The sequence below is a fragment of the Empidonax traillii genome, unplaced genomic scaffold (genome assembly GCF_003031625.1).
Source record: "Empidonax traillii isolate 1590-97213 ecotype Southwest subspecies unplaced genomic scaffold, ASM303162v1 scaffold34:size3740991, whole genome shotgun sequence".
NCBI classification, from domain to species: Eukaryota; Metazoa; Chordata; class Aves; order Passeriformes; family Tyrannidae; genus Empidonax; species Empidonax traillii.
The window spans coordinates 2,137,708-2,165,282 of record NW_020955227.1 but is presented as its reverse complement, the minus strand read 5'-3'; the positions used below and the strand labels follow the sequence as shown (position 1 = coordinate 2,165,282).

General features: G+C 48.2%; 1 protein-coding gene across 6 annotated transcripts; it reads right to left on the bottom strand.

Moving 5' to 3' along the window:
- Positions 1-110: 110 nt before the first annotated feature.
- On the bottom strand, positions 111-27,084 carry SLC25A25 (solute carrier family 25 member 25). 6 transcript variants are annotated; one of them, XM_027877848.1, is made up of 11 exons: positions 26,970-27,084; positions 26,755-26,930; positions 7,102-7,228; positions 6,934-7,021; positions 6,052-6,163; positions 5,215-5,373; positions 4,323-4,475; positions 4,089-4,196; positions 3,690-3,857; positions 3,060-3,210; positions 111-2,643 (listed from the first exon to the last, which is right to left on the bottom strand). In XM_027877848.1, the coding sequence occupies exons 1-11, from the start codon at positions 27,067-27,069 to the stop codon at positions 2,459-2,461; spliced, it is 1,527 nt and encodes a 508-aa protein (XP_027733649.1). In that variant the 5' UTR covers positions 27,070-27,084; the 3' UTR covers positions 111-2,458. The 6 variants fall into 6 exon arrangements, with proteins under 6 accessions (XP_027733649.1, XP_027733648.1, XP_027733652.1 ...); XM_027877847.1 differs by having other exon boundaries at positions 26,755-27,084; XM_027877851.1 differs by lacking the exons at positions 26,755-26,930; positions 26,970-27,084 and adding an exon at positions 22,847-23,017.
- Between the last annotated feature and the right edge of the window lie 491 nt (positions 27,085-27,575).

The window sequence follows — 27,575 nt, the reverse complement described above, 5'->3', positions numbered from 1 at the left end:
GGGAGAATCCTTCCCAGTGTCAGTGTCCTTGTTGAGAATTATCCTAGGAAAAGTCTGGCCACAAACAACATCACTAAACCATATCAGGAAAGAGATGCAGGCACGCAGTATCTCTTTAACAGACCTTTATTAGCAGACTGTTCCCTACATGAAGAATCCGAGTTAGATTTGCATTATAACAATTTATGGTTACAGCTACAAAGATGGTTGTCATTTTGCATTGATTTTTGCATTCTGATATTCATATTCTCATTAGGCCACACTGGTAGGAAGGAGCCACTGCAGAATTTATGACAGGTCTCAGGAAGAGGGGGGTGGAAAAAAATCATCACTGATCCAGATTGGTTAGATTTCCATGTGGCTGCTACTGACAACACTGAGAGTTAAGGCAGAGCCTCACCTGGGAGACTCTCCATGAACCACCAAAATCTGTCAGAAAAAAAGCAGCTGCTGAGTATTAGCAAATCCTTCTCCAATTTCTCACACACATTTCACCATGTCCTCCTGCATGTGATGAGCACTGGCTCAGCAGCAGGGTCTTCTGATTCAGCCTCAAAGCACTGATCCAGCTCGTGTCCAAGTGCAAGTTTCCTTCCACCTCTCTGGAAATGTGTATTGTCTTTAGTCCCTGAGATTTCTCTCCTCCCCCCTCACCTAAAAATTCCCAAAATCCCTCTTAATTAGCTGTTGTGACATCCAACATACACACACCTTCTACTTCCCAACTTCAGCCATCCACCCAAATCTTTTCAGCCATGCACAGAGGCAATTCCAAGCTAAGGCAAGCCTCACAGTGCACCCTCTCCCCAAGGTTTCTGCTTCCTCACCTGCTCCCTTCTCTACTATGGCTTCTTGCTACAGAATTTCTCTGGGCTGAGGTCCTCCAGCAACAACCCCAGACGTGGGAAAGGCAGCTCAAGCCCCACGGGGAAGGGTACACGAGTGACTTTAGCGTCCCTCCCCACGACTCAGCTGTGTGATGTGAGAGAACTAATAGAGAACTTTTTAAAACAGGAGAAATATAAGCAAAGTAACAATATTTAAACAAGTCTATAAAAATAGTCCAACATAACTCTGTTCAAATAAATACAAAATAAATATGCTTTAAGCAGTAAAACAGTGGAATGCAACGTTGGTCCATTTTGCCCAAAATGAAAAGTTGGACGAGGATCTCCCAGGCCTCAGAAGCCGGATCCTATTAACTAAAGCAGCCCATAATGCAATCAGAGAAATTTTAAAGCCATCTCTTTCCCTTAGCCTTATGAAAAGCACCCTTTGAAAGACAAGCAAGCGTGTCTTCAGGACTGAAAGCTCACCTCTCCCAGTGACAACCAGCCCCTCTCCCTAACACCCCCTCCCACAGCAGACATTCCTGACTCGGGGCACCCATGGAAACCCGAACATCCATCTACCAAGAGGTCTAAAGAGATTAAATAGCAGCGTAGGCACGGGGTTTGGAAAAGGCCCAACAGCTCTCCTTGGCACCAGGCAGAATGGAATTGAGAGGTCCATGCAACGCTGCACAGGGGCTCTCACGTCGTGCTGGGAGCACAACTGCACAGGAGCTGTGAAATATTGTGTTTGTTCACTAAAGCCATGCATCACAGTGCCGGTCAGCCCAGGGCTCTCCTGCCTTCCCCTTCCCAAGCCCCTGCTGAGTATAAGACAAGCCAATCCCAGCATGCAAAGGATACAGGCATGCAGGCTCTAGTCTGCTGCTTCTGTTAGTAAGTGCATCTTGTTAGTGGGTTTATGAGACACACTTAAACCTATAAAAAATAAATAATTCTAATTCTTCATCAGGCTGGCTTAAGCAACCTTCAGCCTGACTGGATAAACCACTGCCCACCAGCCCTCCAAACCAGTATAGATCAAAATTACATTTCATGTCAAGTCTTGGAAGCAGAACATGAATGTCTCCTACCCAAAGGAATATTTGTAAACATTATAACAAGCCCGGTGTGGCAGCAGCTCCTACACGAGGTTTGTACAAATTTAAACAATGGGTAGGAAGTTAAACAACTGAATGGAAAAAGCAGCTCTCTGAATGGAAAAAGAAGCTCTTTCAGCAAGTCAGAAGGTGCTCATCTGTAGGCAAACAGCTCTGTACAGGAACAGGCTGAGGGCAGACCTGTAACCCAGATCTTTGCTACTCTGTCATACTGCTGGGAACTGAACTCAGCAACTCCTGCCCTAAGATTCTCCCAGGAGTTCACCTCCTGGTCTCCCAAAGGCCCAACAAAAAGGACCACGTGATGGTTTATGTGGAGCTCTGAGTAGCAAGATGGCAAAGGACACCAGATCCTCCCCTCCCCCTTACTGACTCACAAACAATCTGGGATTTCACAGCTTTGCTTAGTCAGCTTAGTGTCGACACATTCACAGAATGAGAGATGGCTTATACGTCTTGGGATTGCATCCCAAGATTTCAGAGTTCAAAGTCCTCAGCATCTCCTGGTCACCGTGAATCCACGCCCAGAGTCATCTTCAAGTTCTCATACACCACGTAGCTGATGCTCACAGCTGGGATCACCTTCATGAAGTTCGGCGCCAGACCCCGGTAAAGCCCAAACGCTCCCTCTGTCTTCAGGATGTGTTTGAACAGTCCTCTCATTGTCACTTCGGGAGCACCCTCCACTGAAGCTGCAACAGGGAAAGCCACAATCAATAAAGCAGCCTAGGTGGTGAAAACACGTTAAGAGCAGTTCTGGGTCACGTGCTTCCAATGTTCACAGAGCAAAGGTGCTTTGTGAGGGACAGCATTAACTTCTCAGCACACCATGGCCATGCTGCACATCCTCGCTGTTTTCTCCAACTGCTCTACAGATACCCTTAGCCCAAAACTCCTGATCTAAGGAAAACAGAACCTGTCCTAGAGGTCCTTGGCCCTAGTTGTTGAAGGGCAGCACAAAGTCCACTGTCCCCATGCAGCATCACAAAGAGCCCACTGTCAGCTGCGTGGCCCAGCTGAGGCTGTTGTTGCAATATTTACACTAGAGAACCTTTTACCCTGCTCAGAAACTACGGCAGGAGTTCCCACTGCTCCCACAAGTTCTCACCTTGGGCCTGCATGCGTGTTCTCACGAGGGCCAGTGGGTAACTGGCAAGCTGTCCACAGGTACTGGAGATGGTGCCACAGGCCAGCAGGACAAAGACCCCGGGGTCGGCACTGTTGACGGCATAGCGCTGCAGCCAGGTGTTCTTTAGTGTCTAGAAGGAACAAGCCAAAAGTTAGCAGTGAAGAAACAGTCAAAGGAATACCACATTTCATAGAAGATTCAGCTTAAAGGTCCAGGAAGCTACGGGCAAGCTCAGCCAGAAGCACAGGGCTTCTCAAAACTTTTTAAGCTTTTGCTACTGTAGTGCCCAGGGAAAATCCCTGTTTTAGTTTCCTGCTGCAATTTCCTCATGAAGAAAAGAAACAAGTGACCATGCACGATGTTGACTGTGGCTTATGAAGTAGAATCATTGTATTAGATTATCTTTTAGGCCATTTGGGGTAAAAAAAAAAAAATCCATTTGTGCCGCATAAGGCTGATCAGGAAAGCTTTGATAAATTACTTAAAGTCCTGTAGTGACTGACAGGCGTGACAGTGATAAAGCCACACAAGCAGCACAGCCCTACAACAGGTTAACAATAATATATAATGTAACATAATATAACAATTATTAGGTTGAAGGGTTCATACCTCATAGACTGCCAGGTCAATACCAGCGTATGGAATGATTCCCAGCATGTTGGGGATGTAGCCTTTGTAGAAGGCAGACATCCCTTCCTTTTTAAGGATGTTTTTGGCACAGTCCAACATGCCCGAATATTGTCCTGTCTTCCTTAGAGCCATCCGTGTTTTCAGAACCTGGGAGACAGGAATAAATAGCATGAAGGCCTAAAGGACAATCAGCAGGAGAAAAACGTACAATGTCATTAAGAGCACAGACAGCCAGGACAACAACAGCAGTGTCCTGACAGCAGTACTTGACATCACCCTCAAGAACTCATCAATTATCATAGTGCTGGTGTTCTATCCACATTGTCCCATCCCTGCCCCTTGCCATGAGCCCCCTTGGGCTGGGCTATCCATCCTCACCTCCATGGGGTAGATGCTGCTCTGTGCAATTGCCCCGGCCAGAGAACCAGCCAACAGCCGCTCGTGGATCCTCAGCATCTCCTGGTCAGTACCAATGAACCTCTTGATCTGCAGAAGCCAGAACAGACACACATTGAGGCTCCATGACTTATCTCAATCATCTTCTTCTTTGAAGACTGTCCTTCTGCAGACCGACCCTTCTGCAGCCAGACTGGTCTGTGCCCTTTCACTCACCTGCTCATAGGCCATGAACTTGATGGCCGATTCGGGCGCGATCTTGAGCACGTTGATGCCGTTCCCCCGCCACAGTGACCTCGGACCACCCTCCCGGATCATCTGAGTGAACCCACCGATGATGCACATGTTGTTACTGCGGGAGGCATGGACCTGGGACAGAGAAACAAGCCTGGATTAGCTCCAGTCCCGATTTCGACAGCCCTACGTTTTTCTGTAATCCAGGGACAAAAGGGCGCTTTTTTATTTATCCAGAGATTTGCCAAGGCTTTAATCCCTCCCAGATAACTTTTACAATAGAAAAGCAGGATTCTTTTCTTTTTTGCCAAGTCTAGCATTAACAAATGAATCTAATCAATATCTCCCCTCTGGAATGGGAGGAAAGGTTAAATAGGCAACTGTCCTGTTTTTTTCCCATACCTAACTTAGGATCAACTACCCATCAACTTCTCAGCTGGTTCACGAGCTGGTGCAGTGATAAAGCAGGCTAAAATCAAGATTTTCTAACTCCTTTCTAATACTGAGTACAAGCTCTGCCAACTGATCACCACATCCACTTCGACTCTCACGGTCTCAGGGGCCTCTCTAGGAAACACAGGACTTGAACTTGTTTCACCAAACCCCAGCTTTTCCACAAAGCTGTCTAACTACTGACAGTTTTCACATGTCTACCTCTCAAAAGATTCTCTGTATTTTTTTAGTCAGTGAAGAATAACTTAACATGGCTTCAATCACTCAAATAATCCAAAATGCTTTCAAAAATGGCAGTATAAGAGGTTAACCCTGGCCACCACAGTGCTGTACTGTGCTGATGAACAGTATCATCTCCTAGGTATCCATGAATATTAAAGGAATCTGCTCAGGTATTCAGAGTGGAACTGCTCCAACATACCTGCATGAGCACTTTCAAGCGGTCCAAGGGAGCTGTACAGGTTCTGGACACGGCACCTGCACCTCCACCTGCAACCAGATGTCTCCACCACATCCCTGTCTGCCTCTCTTCCACTGTGAACTCATCAGGGACAGTCAAGTTCTCTCCTACATCAAAGATCTGCAAAAGTAGAAGGTGTTGAGAAATGCTTCATCAGCCAGTGATTTTGCCAAAGTTTTACTGCTCTTTGTCAGTGCAAAGAGTTGAAGTTCTGAATATGCTTATTCCAAGTCAGCAGCTTATCTACAGCCACTAACTGCTGTGTCTGGCCACAGGAGCTGCCACTGCTACACAGCACATCACAGGAGGAAGATTTCCGTCCAAGAACATGGCAACTGCTGAACATTTGTCTGCATCAAAATACCATGGCTCATGGTTAGGAACAAGCTGACCAACTGCAGGCAGCTGCACGGTAGAAAGGCTGGACCTTTCTGGAACCTTCCAAGCTCCCAGCCAGTTAAACTTCATTACCTACTATTCACACACAGAAATATCTCCAGGAAGGATGGCTGCCTGTGGAATCAGTTTCTAGTTTTAACAGGTCCTGAACCAGTCAGGGCTGGCCAATGGCAGGAGCTCTCAGAGGTGCCAAGAGAACACCAAGAGAACAGTTATCACTTGTGCCAGCAGCTGTGCCAGTGATAGGTGGCAAGATCACAGGACAGGAAGCAATTGAGCTTTCAGGGCTAGAGGGCAGCTATGAACCATGAAGAGAAAGATAGGGACTGTGATAGCAGCTCCTGGGGAACAAGAAGCTGGGCAAAGACCAAGACTTGCTGCAGGGGAACTATTTCTTACCGTGGAGTGCTTCCAGTACAGGATGATTTCAGGAATGTTCTCCACTGGGTGCAGCAGGTGATAATCTCGCCACTCATTCCAGTCAATTGTCATTGTCCCATTTTTATCCATGCTAAAAAGATTTATCATCAGATGAGCACAGGCTCCCACTGAGTAACAAATTCCTCCTCCCCTTCCCTTTGATTATTCAGGCTTACACCAAAAAAAGCTTTGCAAAGCAACTACTAAGAGACTTCTAAAGAGACACAAGACAAAGCTAGGAAATCTTCTATTCACCAGACAGAGAGGCATAAGTGGGCTCTCTTTCCTCCCATCTCTCTCCCTTCTAACCAGCCCACAGCAGAAGTTGGACCCCCTCCTATCAAAGTTAGAGACATAACTGACACTAAAGGGAAAATAATACTTACTAGGTGACAGGACCCCAGAAGTGTCCCGTCCTTATTCTGACACACAGGCAAACAGACAGAGGGAAGGTAGCAGAGGGAAAAAAGAGGAAAAAAACAGCACAAATAAGTGGTTGTTAACATGTTAGTGCCACATGCATAAAGCACTCGGCATTTCCAAAGAGCAACTGCACAGTCCCTCTCCAAAGCAGCAAGCTCAGGGCAGCAGGACAATCAGACAGGGATGCAAATAGCTCAGGTGCAAGCACTTCCCCTCAGCAGGTCAGGGAGAGACTCTGATAGTAACTCTCCATAAAGCATTATGACTTTATTATGTCAATTCATGGGGGGAAATCAAAATTAAGAGTAATAGGAAAAAAGGGAGGAGCTGAAGTAATTGGAAAGTGTGTACAGGGTAAAAAGAGATGGGCGTTCCACATCCCTACATTTCTTTCTAACCCCCTCAAACATAAAACAGAAAAACCAATGGAATCTTCACCTCTTGAGTATTTTCTCAGCCTGCTGTTCAGAGATCTTGACTCCCAGGTCCCGAAGAGACTGTACAATCTCCTGGGCGTCGATGCGGCCTGCAAAGATCAGCCAGTGAGCTCAGAGTCATGTATGACAAGCTAACACAGGCACTCAGTCCACTCATAAGCACACTTACCATCATTCTTTTTATCCAAACTCTTGAAGACCAGCCTCAGCTTCTTTTCATGGTCCTGGAGATAGTGAACAAATTCCTCAAAATCCAGCTGTCCATCCAGGTCCTTGTCTCCAGCCTTCACAATTTTCTGTTCAGAAAACAGTAAAAACCTGTCAGCCCCTTTGTTGATTTAGACAGGTCAGCCCTTTCTTCTACTGCATTTAAAGATCTTTCCCTACATGGCTTTGACTTTTCCTCCAGAAAGTCAATGACAGAACTATAATTCCTCAAAGAAATCTGAGCAAAGCAATAGCGTAGAAAAGTCACCTGATTCTAACTGTCTTCCAAAGTTCACTATGTAGGCAGAATGCCTCATGCTTTTATCAGGGACATTCTGCTAGTGCAGTGTGTCTCATCTCAGGACTGTATCTTAACACCTTACAAAGCCCTTGTGAAGGTTCTTGAAGTAAGTATGAGGCAACGGATTTGCATTAGAAGTGAATCACAGGACTCGAGGTATTAAAAAAAAAACACTGAACAGAAGGAATTTCTTGCTACGATCCTTAGAGAAGTAAGCTCCCTCTGGCAAAAACTCATTCCAACCAGCAAAAGCCTGTCCAGGTCTAGTGAACACAGTCAAAGATAAAAACCCCTGTGAACTGGTTTAGGCACCCTGAAGCTATTTGCTTTAATTACACAAGTTTCCATGAGATGCATATAGAGCAAGAAAAGGTTCTTAGTAGGACAAAACTAAAATCAAGATCAAACTGTGCCAGACATCTAGGACATGGGAAATGACTAATTAACTCACTGCAGCATGAGGCAATAGCCCATGGACTGTCCTATGTAAGGGCACATGGCTGAATGACAGGAGAGGTGATCTCCAGACTGCAAGAATGTGGCTCAGGGAGTTCTTATTCCCTTTCTTGTTCAGTCACCTGCCTTTGACAGTTTTTAAGTCTTTTTCAACATGAATCAGTGAGCAACACTAAATGAAGTAGGATTCAGTCCACTGCATCACCCAAAGTTTTGTCTCAATGCTTGTAACATTTATGTTAACAGCAGATGGGTTGTCAAGGAAGCTCTGAGCTGAGATCAAACACTGGGTTAACCCTCCATTCACCAACATTTCGTTCAATATTCAGGCTTCAAAGGTAATAGGCAACCCTAAGCTTACTGTGATATCTCCTCAGTCTGTGACCATCAGTCCCCTTCATAAGCCTTAAGTCTTTGTTTCAATGCCATTTTAAATTATTCAATACTAAATAATTTGCTATTAAAACTCTCTCACTCACCAAGTCCTGTCTCTTTAGCCCTAATGCTATTCCTAATCACTTTCTGAACCTTAAATAAGAAAGTGTCATCCCAGCTGCCCTGACCTCCGAGGTATGCCCAGTATTCCCAACCTGCCATTTATCATATGACTGTTGTAAAGTTCAGATACGACCTCACATTCAACTCGTGGGCTAAATATAGACCAACACCCCTCGCCTGTCAGCACACTGGGCTTGAACAGCTGAATCAGGGCTTCCCCTCTCACTGGCAACCCCCACCCAGTTGACAGGCATTAATAATTTGGAGGCACTGTAAGAGAGATATGACTGTGCAACTGCTCTGGCTCTCTCAGCACGCCCCAACAACCGCAGAGAGGTGCCACAAGTGATCAGAGACCACAGGCAATAAAAGCTTTGCTCTGCTCACCTTCCTCCCCCACAACCACAGAGCAAAAACACTGCAGGCCTGTCCGACAGTAACCCACAACACACGTGTGAGGGGGGTGGGAAAGCCAAGCTCCCAGCATCTTGTCCAGAGATGTGAACAAATATCTGCCTGCAGCTCTTCGCCCTTCACAGCAAATAATAAATCTGGTCACTGACAGCTATTTCGGCCACAGAAGTTCCTGTGGTCACTTGCACAAGTCACAGCCCCTGCAGTGCTGTGGGACCTCACACACTTCCCAGCCTGCAGCATCCCATTTGTGTCTCCGCACAGCGGCGTAAAAAGCCTCCCCAGCTTTGCTGATTAATAATCAGCTCTCTGGGATGACAGCCTGGTCACGACAAAGCAGCAGCAAAAAGATGGATTTAGTGCATCTCCCTTCCGAAGCAAAAGGTTCTTGCACAACCTCCCCCAGCTCAGCCCACCCACCTCTGGCTGAGTCACTCACACAGACCCGCTCTCCTGCTCACAGCACAAACCTGCTCACCTTCACCAGCTTGAGCTGACACTATGTTACACACCTCCTGTCAGAAGGCAGGCAGGATGTAAGAAGAAGGAAAAGGAAGAGGATGTGGAAACATTTTATCTGAATGGACCAGTTGAAGCAAAAGACTCTGCAATTTGGAAAACCCCTTTCTCTCTTTAACTCAGGTCAGATCAACTGGTTTAAACAGTTTTGGGGCACCAAGATCTCACCCAGTTCAGCACAAAAGAATGAGAAAGAAAAAAGTCCACTCCACGCTACTTCAGCAATCACTGCCAAGGGGCACGAGAAGTGTGTCCATGCTGTACTGGGTTATTACGACAGAGCCATCACAGACTTCTCCCCCTTCCAATCAGCCACTCGGGGACCATCCCTCCATCTCTCCCTCCCATTCCTCCCTCGGGGCCATACCTGCTTCCACTGGCGGTAGGTGGAGAACTCCTGGGAAGGAATGAAGAGGCTGAGGCGGAAGATGGATTTGAGTTCAGCCGGCAGCCCCTTCGACTCAAAGTATTCGAACTCCGTCTCCCCGAGCACTGGCACGTACAGACAGAGGCAGAGCATCTTTCTGAGCCCTCGACTCAGCTGCCCTGCTCAGACCCACTGGGAAGGAAGGGAACTAAAACTGAATGATTCCCCTGAGCTAATTTCAGTGCGTAGTGGAAAGGAAATACCAGCAAGTCTCATGACACATGCCTATGAGCGAGGCTGGCTCTGGTGGGATTGGCTGCACAAGCCCTGCCCTTCTACTTAAAAGGGAAGCCGGGGCTGTGCAGTCCCACCCATCTGACGAAGCAGCCATGTGAGCTGCTCCCATTGCTCAACCTGGCTCCCATTAACCCAGAACCCTTACATCACACTCACCACCAGTTAACTCTTACTGGGTGTCCCTCTTAACTCAAGAGGCTTTGGCCAAGGGCCAGGACACTCACTTGTTGTTCCTTACATCCCCATCAGTCCTTCCTGATCCTGTTCTCACCTCTGTAGGGATTTGTACAGGCAGCACTGTAAGGATTAGTCTTGATCATAACCTTTCCCACCATGCAACACAGGAGAACTCTCACTGTCTTCCAGAAAGTTCTTCTAAAACACAGTAAGAGCATGATGCCAGCCACTTATTGCCTTCGTACACGTTTAGGATATCCAGCTTAAGCAGCAGTCTTGAAATTCCACTTTTACAAGGTTACTTTGCTGTGCCAGAGTTGATTGGCTTCAGTTGCAAGTTCTCCCAAAACCACTTGTGTCAGCTAGGAACAGGCAACCCCTGCACACCAAGATCTCTCCCCTCTGCAGCTCTCCAGTGTTACTAACACAGCAGCAATAAAGCCTGTGGAGGTTTGTCATTGTGCCAAATACACAGAAAATCACCGAAATCAAGGGCAGGCTTCAAAACAGCCCCAGCTGTTTCTAAGCCTCCTAGCTAAGCATCCCCAACAGCAGTTACACCAGCTTAATATTTTCCCTCCTCTTCCGACTACAATTAAACATTGCAGTCAGATCTGTGCTAAGAGAAGTGGCACGGGCAGAACAACATTTTTCCAGCTTCTACCCTTGACAATTTAACTGCTTTGCAAGCAGGTTCCTGAGGTCTCATTAGGAGCAAGCCAGGCTGCAGGGAGTGTGGCACAAGCACCATTTAATGCAGATATAATTACAGGTTTCTGAGCATTTGGTGGAGTTTGATGTATGGGATAACACCAAGCTCACCAGAGAGAGCACCAAAGTGTAAGAACGCTGCTCAGAATTACTGACTGCTAGTGTGAATTGTAAAATAAAGTTACAGTCTTGATATGTATCAGAGAGAAGCTATCACACAGAGACGATGCAGAAAGCCGTAGCCCATAACCCAAACTCTAATCCTGTCTGCACTAGAAGTAGCACAGGGTGTTTGCTGAACTGGTTCAAGCCAGCCCAGATAACAGCTTTCGCCACCACTGCGGACACAGCAACATTTTCTGGTGTTTGCTGTGTTTAAACAGCCTGCCTGGCAGAGCAAAGTCCAACCAGCACTCCCGTCCTCAGGCCCTCACGCACCGGGGGCTCTTACGTCTTTACCGTGGTATTTTGTTCTTTAAAGCAAAGCCAAGGTCTGTAATGAGCTGTTTGTGAAGTTGCATGTCAATCACACAGACTGGGAATATTTAATCTGGGGCTTTATTTCAAGGATTTTTTTTTTTTTTTTAAAGCTTAATGGATCACAACCCACAGCAACTCAGTACCCTTGAGAGTCGTGACCCACAGTCTCCTCTGCCCTCCCTTGGGCACCTCACCAACCATGGCACCACTGCCACGTTACCTAACCAGGCTTAACCTACTCCCTGCTGACGTCTCTCCACACGAAAACAGGATCTTCTCAGGGGCTCCAGATCCTCTTAAAGATCAGCTGCAGCAGCTCACTGCATGCACGCCAACAGCACACCCCAGCCTTCCCATCAGTCTCACTGCAGGCAGCACCCCAATGCCACAGCACCCCAGTGCCACATCCCCCCCACTGACCAGCACCAAACACCTTCAGCAGCCTGACCCAGGAGAGCAGAGCAGCTCCCCCCCAGCAACAGGTACTAACTCAGATTTGCTCCACAAAGCCTCAAGGTCCTCAGCAGTCCTTCCCACGAGTTGCCAAGCATCACTATTATAGCTGCTTGGCAGCTCAGTTGCTATGCCAACATGATGCAGATTTTCCTAAGGAACTCTGTTTGGAGTTGGCAGCTAGAGACAAAAGGCAAAATCGGCACATTTTAGGAAAAAAAGCCCTACTACCTACGTCAGAGGAAAGGAGAAAGCTAATGAGGTTAAAGCAGATTTTAAGCAGGGTATTAATTACAGGACAGAGAGCTAAGAAGGAGAGACAGATTACGAATGAAGTTTATACCAGCAATTCAGGTTATAATGACAAAGGGAGCTTAAACAAGCATTAAGAAGTTTTTAGATTTCACCTAAAAAAATCCTGGTAAAGCTGGAAGTACTCAAAAGCCAGGCAGCTCTCCAAGGCTGCGGGGATCAGTGCTTCTGGGACATTAGCATGGGGTCACTGCCCAAGTCTCAGCACACACAGAGCTGGTCCTGCTCCCCCAGCCCCTGTGGGCAGCACACCCAGCCCAAGGCTTCAGGCATGAGCTACGGACAGTACATCCCTCATTAGCACTGTCTATTCCTGATCAAACCAAGGACAGGGCACAGAGCACCAAATAAGGTCACTCCTCCCTGATACTTCTTCCAGCCCCCAATTCTGCCAGTGAAGCCAAAGCTGGATCTACACATTTTTAGGTGATACAGAGCCAGCTTGGCTGATACCCTCTGCTAAAGGGAGCAGTATCTGTCTACCTTCACAGCTCACTGTTCTTGTCATCAAGGAGGCTGCCAACTCATTTTCATTTTATTAATAGGATTTGGTTCTTCTTTAAATGTTCCGCGAGTTACCAGTTTCCATACCCTGCCATTCCAATGCTAACCTTTCCAAGTCATTTGTACTCTTCTAGGCATCTGCTTCATCACTGATTTACTACATCAGCTCCAGAACGTACCTCCCAAAGGATGGAAAGATGCAGCCATACAAGGAGCAGGAAAGTATGCTGTTTAATTTTGAATTTACTTTGCTAAAAAAAAAAGTCTCTAAAAATATCAAGTGCCAGCGAGCGTCACAGTCACATAACATCCTCCTTCAGAGGCAAAACAGCTTTCTGGGCCTCAGCCCCATTGCTCGAAGGTTTCACTGGGTTCTGCTGACTGTGTCTTTTCTAATTTCTGGAAACTAGCTTATAATTAATTGGACAGTACAGAAAGTCCTCAAAAAGAACAGAGAGTATAAAGGAGGGGAGTTAATGATTTAAAGAGACCCCAGCAGAGTCAAGAGGTGCAGCCAGCCAAAGCTTTGCAGGGGGAAGGAGAGAAACCAGGGACAGCAGACAACACCACGCAGTCTTTTGACATAAAGGTAACCAGGAAAGGTGACCTGTTCCACTGACAACACGCAGATCCAAAGTTACAAGTCCAGATGGTGACATCAGGGGCAGATTATACCTCTCTCCTGTGTACACACATCCGGAGCAAACACAACACATCTGCAATCAGTATTTTCTCCCACATTTGCAGAAACAGCCTCATGTTGAAATCATTACCTTCAGGTAAGGTTCTGAGGAGAAATACGCCAGTGACAAGTGGAGATTCAAGAGCCAAGGCCAGGAAGCCCCTCCAATCAAGTTTATTGATACATGGCAATTCCTTAACACCAGTATCAGGTGTCCCATTTTTTGTGTTTTTAGCAAATAGGTAGTTACAGGTGTTTTTACAAAACAAAGTGGCCTACCAGTCAAGAGACTGCTCCCAAGGTCACAGCCAGCCAGTGGCAAAGAACAAAAGCCCCCACATTTTCTATAAACACCAAATAATACTGTTTGCTCACAATGGTTTATTATCTCTCCCTAAGGCTGCATGAGACTTTTCCCAACACTTCTCCTTCAGACAGGTAATTAGAACACTGATATCTGATCAAGCACAAACAAGTCATTGCAGCTTAACAAGTTGCTGTCCATCAGCTGAGCCACAGTGGCTGGATGCAGCATTAGCCAGTCTGAACTGCAAGGTAAAACGTATCTGCATAATCCTCAACAGAAATTACACAGTCACAACCTCCTGGCAGATGGGCAGTTACTCCCTAAGCTGCAACAGCTCCATTTTACCACATCCTTATCCTCTAGGTATTTCTCCATTAGCCAATTTTAGGGTTCCTACGCAGCAAAACTTCCCAGGGTCACATAGCAAAGAGGAGATTGGTATCAGCTTTCAGAGAAAGCTTAATTTCTAGGTGTGAACAGATGGAGTCTCCCTGACTGAGGGACTATTGTTTCCTGGAAGACATCAGAGATTTTCAGCCCTAAACTTCCAAGGCTTCCATCACAAGCTACTTCAGTTCGGAGCCTCTGTCCTTCTTCAACCTCTGTGCACCAAAGTCCTCCTCTTCTCAAGACGCGCATGCTCCTTTTTTGGAAGGAGATGGACAGTGCTAACTGCTAAGGATAGACATGAAGGCAAAAGTCCCTGCAGATTTTTCAGTCTGATTCAAGCAGGGAGTGGCTTCTGCTCCCCAGAATGCGAAATGCCGTCCTGTTTCCATTCAAAACAGCAGCAGAACAGATATTAATCCCCTCTACAACTTAAACCCGTTCGTCCCCCATTTTAAAAAGAAACCTTACAGCAAAAACCACACCTGATTCCCTGTCAAATAGGCTGGATCCTTAAAGTCACACACCCTTGCAGCCCTTCAGTATTATCCCCAGCTCCCACCCCTCGCAGCGGTTGTTCTCCCCTAATCCCAGGTCACACCCTTGGTCTTAAACCACATATAGTCAGAGCTGACTGCACCATCCTCAGGGGAGGCAGACAGCATTCCCTCCCTATTATAACAAACCAGAACTGCAGTCAGCCAGCACTGTGCTGGAAGCCTCAGCACTAAACTAAGCAGCTTTTGTTCACCTCCCCCAAGACAAAGCCTCACCATTTATTCTTTGCCAACTGTGCGCCCCCACCACCTCCCTGGTCTCCCATCCCCTGGGAACTTCCCATCCTCACGCAGATTTTAGTCTCTCCCTTATGCCACCCGCTCCCCAGGGACAGGCTTTACTCTCTTCTGGGCTGTGCCATTCAAATAATACAGCCAGTTACTCATTTTCCCAGAACATGCAAGTTTTACCAGAAGCTTGCCAAATTACCAGAGACTGACTCGGGAACATTTTAGGACCTATCCGATCCATTGCCGGTCTCCAGTGCAGGGGTGGGACTCACCACTAACCTGCATTATCATTCCCTGCCCTCTCAGTCATGCTTCTTACAAGTTGTTAAGGAACCTTGGAGACCCCACACACTCCTTCTTGCCCCTAAACAGCATTTTTTGCCCACTTAGAACATCAAGTTTGGAAGGTTAGATCACCTCCTCTCTTCAGTCATTCCACTGCCCCCCCTTCCTTTCTAGAAGGCGCACACTGCTCCCTTTTCCTATCCCTCTCCCCCCTCCCCAAATTCACACACACACTCCAATTGCAACAGCCCTTCTCCCACAGCCCACACACTCGGCTGTCGTGTGCACCAACCCCTCCTCAGGCCCCTGGATGTCCCGTTACCTTTGGAAAATGCTCTGCGGGTCCAACCACCAGTAGGATAGTTGGTCTCCTTTCAGTGGGATCAGTCCCTCTGTCCTGTGTCTTCCCCAACATCTTTGGCCCTTTCTCCCCGGGGCCTGGAAGTGGGGTGGTGTTTCTGGCCTCATCCTCTTTTTCATCTGCAGGACCTTGGCATATGGCCCTGGGAAGGAAGCTAGACAGAAAATGCCACAGGGTCTGCAGCATTGCTGCTCCAGCGAGCATCCCGGGCAGGGAAACCCTGCGCGCTCGGGAGCTGCCCGCTGCCAAGGATGATGTGACTGCACTACCAAGCACCCCCAAGACGGGAATCGGCACGGCAGCCAGCAGGGAGGTTCAACCCAGCGACTCCACAGGCTCAGAATTCTTTACAGACCGCTCCTGCGGACGCTTCCTGCCTTTTGAAATTGCTGCTACTGCAGTCGTGCCTGGCCTGACAAGCAGCTCATTGTACCAGAGCCTCAGAAATCTGATGGCAACAGACAAAGCACAAGCCCCCCTGGCACGGAGACGCCGAGAGACGCTGAGCTTTGGAGACGGCTTGGACTGAGAAGCCGAGACGCTGTGCTCGGGAGGCAAAGCTAAAGATGAGCTTCTCAGAGCTGCCAGCGGAGCGGAGCGTCCCGGCTCGTCCCGGCGGCACGGCAGGGGAGCGGGGAGGCTGAGCAGCGATGCTGAGCACCCGGGCTGCGTCCCCACTGCAGCAGTGCCCAGCCAATCCTCGCTCCCAACACTGCGGAGCTCCGGAGCGCGGCAGCGCGCGCAGCCGGCCGGGAGCGCGCCCCGGGCCGCCCGCACAGGAGCGCGCCCGCGGGCAGGGAGGGCAGCCGGGTACCCACCCCGAGCACGCGTGGAACACACGGCCCCGAGGGAACGGCATGGGCCGAGGGGTGGTGTGTGTACCCGCGTCTGCAGCCTCGGCTGCGGCTCTTTGTTAGGGGCGCCAGATGGTCGTGCGGAGAGAAGCCGGCTTTGCCCAGCCATGGCCGCATTAACCTCCAACTGCACTCTCTCTCGCTCCCTGGTCTATTATAGTCTCATCCGAGCCTACAATAGCTCTTTGGTGCTGCATTGTGCTGCTTCCCGTGGCGCCCAGCGCAGCACAGCGACGCGCCCACACAGCGTTTACGGCCATTCATCTGTGCAGGAGCTGCGCTGAAACCAGCGGCGTTCCCCGGGACAGGCCGAGCTCTGCTGGACCAGCCCTGAACCACCCAGCCAGGGCTAGGCAGGACTACGAGTAGATATCGATATGTAAGCACAGATATCAATATATAAGCACAGATACCAATATATTCCCTGGATGTCTGCAAGAAATGCCACGCTCTCCTTTCTGCTGCCCCAGCAGCAGTTGCTCCTCCACCGGTGAGGATATCGGGCTCCCACCACAAGAGTCAACCCACCCTGGAGGAACCCAGCAGCATTTTCCATTTTAAAGTAGATCATCTTACTTTGTATTCTCAGGTTCCTTGCATCCACAGACAGAGGGCACTGCATGCCTCACTTCCAAAGTATTATGACTTTTCCGTAAGTTTGGGGGCTTTGACATGCAGGGAAATTAGTAGAGACCACAGCTTCCATCACCCAGGGCTCTCTACCCACGGTAGCAAAGATCCACAGGGAGCAAAGGACCCCAGTGTTTTCAGCTTTTAACTTTTGAGAGTGATAGACTGCAGGGCACTTCTGTTATACAGGTATTAGATGCGAAAATAAGATCCAAAATCTGGAAGGTCTGCAAGCTTTAAGTAACCAATCTGCAAAGAAAGGAAAAAACACTAAACATCACATTTGGCAGTTTGCTAAAGCTGAATTCCTGTAACCAACCTGAGTAATGGAAAAAGTGAGAGACAAGTACACAGCAGACATCACATTAAAAAAGAATTCTTCTGCAAATACACCAGAATTACTTAGGAAGAAAAAAATGCTCTTTAATCACAAGGTCTACATAGAGTACGCAAGGAAGCTTTTTATCTTAAAACTTGACACATGCCAAAAACTAACCACATAGAAAAAAATTTTAAAAATTCAGAGGCAGTAACACTGGGATGGGAGTGTGGGAAAGCCCTGTCGCTCTCTGAGGAATGGCACAGTCCAGCTCCAGTTGGGATGCAGTCAGAAGCCCAGGCTCAGACACAAGGCAGAAAAGACTGAGGAATTCTTGTCATGCCTCGATTATCTTGAGCTGCTGCCAGTCATCACAACTACAAGCACAAAAGTTAAACTACTTTCTAACACGAAGTGAATCAGATCCTTTAAGATGACATTTGAAAGTTTTTAATGCTCTCAAGCCAGAAGAACAAAGCAGATTTTCTGAACTGGGCACGGTTCTTCAAAATCAGCTTCTATTAGCCTAAGGCTGTGGTTTCACAAGCAGCTGTGAGCTAATCTGAAGCTTACTGCCAGTAAAACAAGTCATCTCACACATCCACATAAGCCCTGCGCTTACCTTGCTCCCCTGCTCCTCTCACAACCTCATTAAACCAGCCAAAAATTACAGAGCTTTCTGCTGGGGTAACCACTTGAGGCTACTCATGGATGGGATCCAAAACAGTGTGGAAAGGGCATCCAAACTGCCTGTGGCTGCAGGCAAACTGCCCCACCACTCACAGAGCTACAAGCCACGATACAGAAGGCAAAGCACCCATGTGGGACTTGAGATTTGTCCTCTGTGGTCACTTAATACTTACAAGGTCCCATTAAACAGCTGATGTTACCTGACACTACTGCAATTGTTGCCCTGCAACAGTATTAATGTAAGTGGTGTGTCCACAGCAGGGACCCCATCTTCCTTTGCTCATGCAGAGATTTCATAGGAAAATAATAATTTGTGCAAGAAATTACAGGCCTGGGGTGCAATTAAAGCAGAAACTCAGCAATGCTTCCTTGGCCTCTGTCCTCACTAAAGGAAACCTCAGAGGGATTCTGCCACCACACTAATTCACACAGCTCCTTGAGAACAGACAGACTTTTCTAATCAAATTTAGGGGGAAAAAAAAGCATTTATTTTACCAAATGGGAAATTTTATTAGGTCAGAATAATAAACCTACTAACAGCAGGATGATTATAGCTAGAGGCAAGACAACTGCTCTCCTACAGGGAATTCATAGCGAAGTATTACCCTATCAACACCACCAAAAAGCCAATCATTCACACAAGAGAAAAGATGCAATAAATACTGTGAGTCCAGCCTGAAGGGTGACACAAAGGAACATATGAGGAGCAAGAATTCACTTTTTCAAGAAATCATGAACACCTAAGCCACAGTAAAACAGCTTTCCCGACCTCAGCTTCATTAGGAGACAGCCAGCCCTCCAGTTGCAGCTGTTTGCATGATCCAAACCCGGGATTTAAGGCAGAAAAGCAGGAGGGCTGATCTGAACGCTGGCTCTTGGCCAGCACACCAGTCACTGGGGACAGAAGGCGCCTGTGGCAGCTGGCCTGGGAGTCCTACACACCAAAATGGATAGTCATTAGATAGCCTGAGGAGAAGCCGACATTAAAGTTGTGTAATCTATCCAAACGGAGACAAAACAGAAGGGAAAGAGCAAGAGACTGATGCGTTTTGCTCAATTAAAACTATTTTCCTCAGTACCACAAGCTGTCAGAGGGAGATTTTGTTTAAGCCATAAACCCAAGGTATCTTATATGTTCTTCAGCCACATCATCAGGCTACATCTTAGTACCTGTTAAGTCTGAAACTCCAGTTTTCTGACAGGCAGTTGCCTTTTCCAGGCTGGTAATACCAGGCAGAAATTCAGACTTCTGCTTTAAGGTGGCTTCTAAAAGACTTTTTTGAGTAAATGCACAGCATTTTCCCACAGGCATGTGAGCCTCATCACCAACAAAGAGCTAACATGTGAAAAATGTGAGAGGTAGGGCGACAAGAGAGAGGGGTAGAGGGAAGGGAGCCGTGCTAGGAGCAGTGACCCTTCTCCTCCTCGGGCACAGGAAGAGCTGCCGCTGCAGTCGCTGTCTCCGGTTCCTTAGGTGACCCTGCAGGAATCAGCAGTGACTCACCTCCTTTGGGAGCTCTCCTGGAAGCACCCCAAGGAGCACTGCTGCCCACACGTGTGTTTGTTACCCACAGACAGCACCCAGCCCCCCAGCTGGGATGGGCCACCATGACACTACCAATTACCTCTCATCTTCTCAAATGGAATTTCTGAAAGAGGAAAAGGTTAAGAGCTTCAGACTTTCTAGAGAGCCAAAGTTAAGCCTGCAAGGCGCTTCTTAAGACATAAAATCTAAATGTCTTGGCCACTGCTGCTTAAATAATTAAACTGCCCGGTGACATTCAAGTAGGTTCATATATTAAGGTGACATAGTATAGCTCAGGGAACACTACAAAGAAACCCAGGTCACCTCGTTACAGGAACTCTGGCACAAGCAATTAACTATCCTAGCTGATATATTCAGGTGTCCAGGGGCCAGAGCCAAGTCCAGAAATACAGAAGAGCTGGCCAAGGAGGGGGAACACGCAGCCCATTGCCCAGAACAGTAAATTCCACCAAGGTCATATTATATGAAGAGCAGGGAGAGACCAAGAGACTAAGGGCATTCTTAGTACTCCAAAATTAGAAAATTAACTTTTTGCTGCACCAGACAGTTAAGCAGGAAAAGAGCTATTGAGACATGGTGGCCCTGCAGCAGCCAGGCTTGCCCTCACACAGTTCTCCTCAGGCGAAACCGTGTAGGTTCACATACCAAACAGCTTTGCCTTTCCAAGTAGCTCATGATCTAAAAATTTCAGCAATTTCTCTTAGAGCAGGATTCTCCACTATAAGCCATTTCAGTTGCCAGGAGCTCCCCTGCAGCTCCCAACATGAGCTGGAAACACTAAGCCATCATCGCTGTCTTCCCACATGGACACGAGTTATCCCAGCTACGCTTCTCCACCCGAGACAAAGAGTGGGCCGTCATTAAACTGTGCTCGTGTCCCACATTCAGGGGGACAAATATAGCCATAGGACGTGAACAAGAACAAAGACTCATTTACCATTTGCTACAAGTAGGTCTGTAGGGAAAAACTCCCTCCCCCCCTTCTCCTCCTCCCTCTACGATACAACATATCATGTTGTACTATGTGCAGCTGAGAGCACAGGGCTGCAGCACCATCATTTTTTAGGGCTCTCAAACAGGAGACCAAATCCTTATTATGGTTTTGATGTCATTTTATTAACACTTATCATCAACCATTTAAGGGTTCTGCTCAATATTCAGCCAGATTCATTTAAAAATAAAAATTGAAAGAAACGATAAGTATCTTGAAGTCTGGAATTTTTTTTACCTGCTGTTATCTCAGTAATCTGACGACTCCCTGAAAGGTGGGGGTTGACCTCTTCTCCCAGGCAACCAGGGACAGGACAAGTGGAAATGGCCACAAGCTGTGCCAGGGGAGATTCAGGCTGAGCGTCAGGAAGAATTTCTTCACTGAAAAGGGTGGTCAGGCACTGGAAGGGGCTGCCCAGGGAGGTGTTGGAGTCCCCATCCCTGGAGGTGTTCAAGACACAACTGGACATGGCACACAGTGCTATAGTTTAGGTACAATGGTGGTGTTTGTCAAAGGTTAAAATTAATTTTGCATGTCTTTTCCAACATTAATAATTCTAATAATCCAGTGTGTATGAGAATAAGCAGACATTTCCACTACTTACCAAGCTATTGAGCTCTGGTCACTAAAGAATGCCCCACAGAACACATTAAAAGATCATAGCTCTGCTGCATATTCTACACAGGCACACTCAGCTGCCTTGGATCAGTTTTGTTGCCTCATCTCACTCACTGGGCTTCCTACAGGCATTCCCTTTCCTACAGGGTTCAGAACAGACACCATCCTGCAGGAAGCAACACTGTGAGGCCACACCAGTGACATGCAGGATGCCTTTCTGCAAGAGATCCTCTTACACAACACTGACATTTAAAATTTATGTCCTCCAGTCAAAGTGGCACCTACATCTCCCAAAGGTCAGCCAGCATCCTTCAGTCCTTAGCACTGCAAACAGGACAAAGGTCTCTGCTAAATAAACCTGAGAACCATCAGGCTGCTCCAGTTTGCTGCAAGGCTGGACAAAAAACAATCCTGGAAGAACAAACAGTCCTCAAGAGTTACATACCTGGTTCTGTATGTACAAGAAAATAAAGCAACACTTGCCTATTCCATAATATTGTTTCTTTGTTTGTTTATATGCAAGGGGAACATGCAGGAGCAAGTTTCTCTTGTATGTGTTTGCATCTAAAAATTGTTTTCCAACCTCCCCTTTAACACAGGGTGGACACGCACTGCCCACTTCATACATTAATCACACCAAGGCAGGGCTGATGGCCAGAGATCCAGACTGAGACTTTCACCATGGAAAGACTTTCACCATGAAGGTGTGAGATTCCCTGCTCTCCAGCCCCTCCCTCCTCCTGCTGTCCCTGCAGGACCTCTAGCAGCAGGGTGCCAGCCCTTTTCCCCTGACATTCCCTGTCCCTATGCACCCTCAGCCCAAGGCTCTCACTGTAGGGGCTGCTGGCCAAGGTTATTTATAACCAACACTGCGCCTAGAAGTTTCTCTTGTGCCAAAGCCAACCCCTGTATTTCTTCTCAAAGTCTTTTCAGCAGCTGTCAAGAACTCATGTGATTGATTACAAGCAGTTCATTTGCGTCTTTAGCCTAAATCAGAGAAGGTAACAGGACCCAAAATTCACACCGACTCATCCACTCACCACAGATTTGAAGGCTTTATCTACAAATAAATCACTGACCTAGTTCTGCTCTTGCACAAGAGCATGAGAACAGGGCCTCCATCAAAACCACACATTTCATAATTTACAAAGAGCAGCAACAGGCCTCCGGTCCCTACGGACCCAGAAAACACGATCTATTGTGCTTATTATTTTAATAAACGTTATTCATAAACGTGTGTGGAGTTAATTAATGTGCTTTTGAAAGAAGTTTCATCCTGTGTTAAACTGGTTCGTGGTACCCTCATTTGTCCTTTGGGATTAGTAAGGAGATGGGTGGATGAGAAGCTGTTGGCAAGTAACTGCTGAAAGCAGCAGGAGGAAGGGTATCAGCTGGAATTTCAATCTGTAACAGTGCTTCGCTTGTCTGATACAACCTCGTGTTGCTCAGTCCTTCAGGATGAACTACAAAAGCCTGGCTAAAAGCTCCACAACTGCCCCAGCAGGATTCAAGACACACAAACCAGGAAGATGTGAAAATGCATGTAGGTTTGGAGTTCTACTATGAGATCTAAATGTATTTAGGTTTGGAGAGATATTCCAGTCCAAATTACAGAACTGTATCAGAATTCTGCTCTTTTTATCATAAGCAGACTTCTGTTACACAGTAAAAACTCAGGTCCTCCAGTTCCAGATGGCTGTGAATGGAAAACAGATGAATGCATGACACTGGAAGGAGTCCCTGCTCCCTCTGCCCCTTAAAGCTGCTGAGAATTCCAGTGCATTGTGCGCGGTACAACAGAGAGTACTCGAAAGTTCTGGAGAGTCAAACATTTACAGAAATAAAGAGCCTGAAAAGAAGAATTAAATGACGTCATGACAGGAGATAAAGTATTGATCAGAAACAAGATTAAATTTTTTTATGTTTGCAACTGCTACAGTAGAAGGAGTTTCTCAATCCATCCATGGAAGCACTTGCGAAAGAGCTAACTGATCTATCATCCCAGAATGGCAGGGGCAGAGCTGGAAGAGCCCAGGGACACACTTAAAAAGCAAAGCTGTTCGGAGGAAAGGCCTGAAGCAAACAGAACACTGCAGTGTGGCTTTGCTTCTTTGGGAAAAGGGAACAACAGAGCTTGTGGGGGAGTTTGGACAGCCAGAACCTTGAGATCAAAGAGGAGATACCAGGCTAAGAAAGAAGTGATGAAAGATTTCTGCAGAATGGGAGCTGATGTAGGTTTCCCATGGGAAAGCCGATACCAAGGGAGCAATAGGCAGTCACTTATATTAATATGGGAGAGGAAGATATTATAAGGGCAGGGAGGAGATGATTGTTAGGGCAGAGCAACAGCACACTTGGAACTGAAAAGAGACAAGGGTTATGTGTGCTCTGTTTGTTGCAGTGGAGAGAACTAGTCCAGGAGAAGATGCTCAGCACCACCACAGAAGAGGCAGCTGCAGACAAAGTTCACCACTTCAGTCTGTCTCTAGGCAGTTGTGATTAATTCCACCAGTTCAGACTGTCTGGAACTTCAGCAGCAGAGATGAGTTTTTAGAATGGCACTCCAGCCCTGCAGTTAATCAGGATCAGTAGGAAAACAGTTATATTAGCAAATACACAAATATTATCATTATGCATTCTTTAAACAATAGGACATCTCCAGATACAGAGTAGAAAACACAGTTCTGGCTCTACTACCCGTATTTCCACTAAGTGCATATTTCCTATTCCATAAATCTACATAAAAGTCAGAAAGCAGCATTAACAGGACACTGACCATTCCAGAAGGAGACAGAATTTAGCAGTAAAAGACTATCCCTTTACACAGTAGAACAAGAATAGCTGTAAAAAAATTCTTCACATGGTTATTACCACTTTACTGCCCAAGCAGAGTGAAGTATGTGGATTGCTTCACGCTGACCAGTGCCAACAAGCATTTCGTTACAAGGCTCACTGGTCTGGCACACTGTATTTGTCAAATGGTTTAAAGATAACAGCATGGGTTAAAAAAAAAAAAAAAGAAAGCACCGTTGACATAAGCAAATTCCACTTCAAAGAGGACATCTGAGTACAGCCCCTTCTCTCCCCCACCACAGAAGGCCACCTCTGAAAAAGAAGGCAGCAATTTTCCAGGAATGCCACAAAGGGTTTTATCTCAGCAAGAACTCTGAAGCTGTGAAGGAGCCAAAATATTGCTCAGTTTCTTTTTGAGTTCAGCCCAAAACTTATTGTTACCACAAGGGACTTTCAGCCCAGTGACGCTCACAGCTGAGATTGGTGATAACCTCACATTACCGGCCCAGTGTTTTCTCCATCTGCTCCCAAAATGTTGGAAGGCAACTCCCATGTCAACTGTACTGCTGAATGGAAGGAAAAATAAAATGCACCAAGTAATTTAGTAATCACAGGCAATCCATGTGATTTATGCCTAAACTGGGCTCCAAACACCATGGCCCGATACATCAAAAAGGTTTTTCATCTTGATTAAGCACTTTTCTTGAGCATGACCTCACATTAGTTAAGCGTCGAGGTGCCATAATTAGCTAAGGATGGAGCAGAAAAAAGACTGACTTATTAATAGAACTGCCTGGGAAACAGGAAGTTTATTTGACTTTCCTAAGAACTGCACTAGGTGGAAGTTTTCCAGCCAGCTCTCCGAGGCTGTTCCCGCATTTTTAGCTGGAACTTGGGAGTTTTGGACCCTGCATCCTCATTCCTAAAGGATGGGTTTTACCCTGCTAAGGGGATGCTCTGCCATACAAACAGCGCTTTGCAAACTACAGAGTGGTTTGGGTTGGAAGGGAACTTGGAGAGCATTCAGTTCCAATCCCCCTGCCATGGGCAGGGACACCTTCCACCAGACCCAGCTGCTCAGAGCTCCATCCAACCTGGCCTTGGACACTTCCAGGGATGGGGCAGTCCTCACACTATTCATCTAACCAGCCACTTCCCGTGCAGAGGACGAGGAAGCAGAGGAAGCAAAGGGCTGAGGAACAATACTGACAGACAAGGGCTTCAGCAGAGAGACAGGATTGTTAAGCAGCATCCAGCCAGCGCTTCCCTCCGACAGCGCGTTCCAGTCTCCGCAGAACGGTTCCTCTCTGCCGCTCCCACGGCGTGGAAAGCAAAGAGACTTCTCTGCTGGGAAGCAAAAACGCAGTTTGTTTTTAAGGTGCTTCCTCCCTGGGCTGGGGAACGTCAGGTTGGACTGAGTAACATGCAAGGGAAGAGCAGGGAAGGCAAACCCAGGCGGGCATGCAGGCGTGACAGAACATTCTGGGGGGTGAGGGAGTTTTGCCAGAGGTAAGGGATTGGGCCCCAGGGGTGGCAGCAGGTCAGGGTCACAGGGCATGCACAGGTGTTTGACGTGGTGCAGTCAGATTTCAGTGCTAAAATCTATCCAGCAGAAAATCACCATGGCACTCGTGTCACTTTTAGAAACTAAGCCGCTCACAAGACCACACTGCCAAGGAATTCTCATGTTTTACAGCAGCAACCAAAGAGAAACGTTAGAAGCTAAGGTGTTGGAGATTCCAAGTTGGAGAGAAACTAGAAACTCTGGAAAGGATGGGCATATGTAAATAAAGCACTCAAACTGAGGGGCCACTCCCAGAACAGGGAGAGAATATGAACTGTCACTTGAATTAAATATCTTTTCAGTGACTCAGAAGTTATTCTTAAACTCTTCTTCCTTCCTGCAGGACTCAGGCACTGTGTGGTGGCACATCCCTGGCTGCACCCATGTGTTTGTCTCCCATCCTCACATGATACTGAGCTTCTTTTATGGCCCTGCACACAGAATACAAAAGACTCAGCAGGGACAAACTGTGCGGCACTGAGGACAAGCCCATTGCTCTGATTCATAGACATGTAAATAGCGCTAATTACTGTTAAATAGAGCACAGTCATATTGAACCTTGGAGCCCAGAACCCTCAGTGTACAGAGAGCGGTGTGGCCACAAAGGGCTCCCAATACTGAAAGAAAAAGCCAGTGCTGCACGTGTTTCTTTTTTTTAAATGCTCAAAGTGCAAACTGCATAGCGCAGCAGCCTCCCTCCACTTCAAGATACTTCCAGTCCCTTCAAACAAATGAGTCTGGCGTGCATGAGCCACCTTGGGCAAACCTGAGTAGCAACACGGTGCCAGACGAGCTCATGTGAGGAAACGCGGCGATGCAATGAAATTCCTGACAGCAGGAACCCCTTCCAAAGGAGCTTTTACCAGCTTAAGTCAGCGTGCAAGCTGCCCTGTCCTCGGACCTGGAGAAAGGCCATTTCCTTTATGTTTTTTTTTCTTGCCCAAGCAACAGGTTTTCAGCCTGTGCGTGCCTGCAGGGAGTGAGCAAACCGACCCCTCCGGGCTTAGCGTGCAGGTCGGCAGGGTCGCTTTGAGGTGAGCACCCAGAGGTGCCTCCCCGCTCCCCGGGGAGCGGAGCAGGGCCGCCACATCGCACAGGGAATGTCCCATCTGGGTCAGGGCACGGGCCGCTGACGGGACGCGGGTGCTACCGTGCCCCTCGCAGGAGCCCCCGCTGCCCCGGCCAGGCACGGCTAGAGGGTCTCCAGAGCCTCCTCCCGCTCCAGAGACCGGCACGGAGCCGCGAGGGCGGCCCGACCCTCCCTCTGCCCCGGAACGCGGCACCTCAGCCCGCCCAGCCCCCGCCGCTCACCAGCAGGTCCAGCTCGGAGCGCTGCAGCCCGAGGCGGCCCAGCCCCACGGCCAGGTCGTGGACGCAGAGGGCGCCATCGCGGTTCACATCGAGCTTCTGGAACAGCGTGCGGAGCCGCCGGTCCTGCTCGGAGGCCTCGCACAGCGACCGCCCGCAGGACCCGCCGCCGCCGCCGCCGCTGCTGCTGCTGCCGCCGCTGCCGCCGCCGCCGCTGCTGCTCCCTGCCCCCTCCGCCGGCGGTGCGTGCGGGGACCCGCAAGGGCAGAGGACGCCGCTGACCACGGGGGAGGCGAGGGAGCGCCGCGCCCCCGGCATAGCCCGGCCGACACCAAACCCAAGCACCACCCGCCCCTCACGCCGCGGCACCGGCAAATGGCGCCGCTTCCGCCTTCGCGCCACGCGCCGCGGCCGCCACGTGACGCCGCCCGCCGCCCAATCACAGCGCCAGCTGAGCCCCTCGGGCCACGCCCCCCTCGCGAGCGCGAGGCGGGGCGTGACGTCACGGGAGACGCCTTCGCCTCCGCCAATCGGGAGGAGGCGCCGCGGCGTGTCCTGTGTGTGGCGCCGCGGGGGGCGGTACCGGCGCGCGGGCCGGGCTGCGATTGGCTGAGCCGCCGGGAGGAGGCGGGGATAAGAATCAGAATCATAGAATAGATTGGGTTGGAAAAGACCTCCAAGATCATCAAGTCCAACCCCTGATCCAACTCCAATTACTATATCATGGCACTAAGGGTCACATCCAATCTCTGCTTAAAAACCTCCAGGAATGGTGAATCCACCACCTCTCTGGGTAGGCTGTTCCAATGCCTGATTACCCTCTC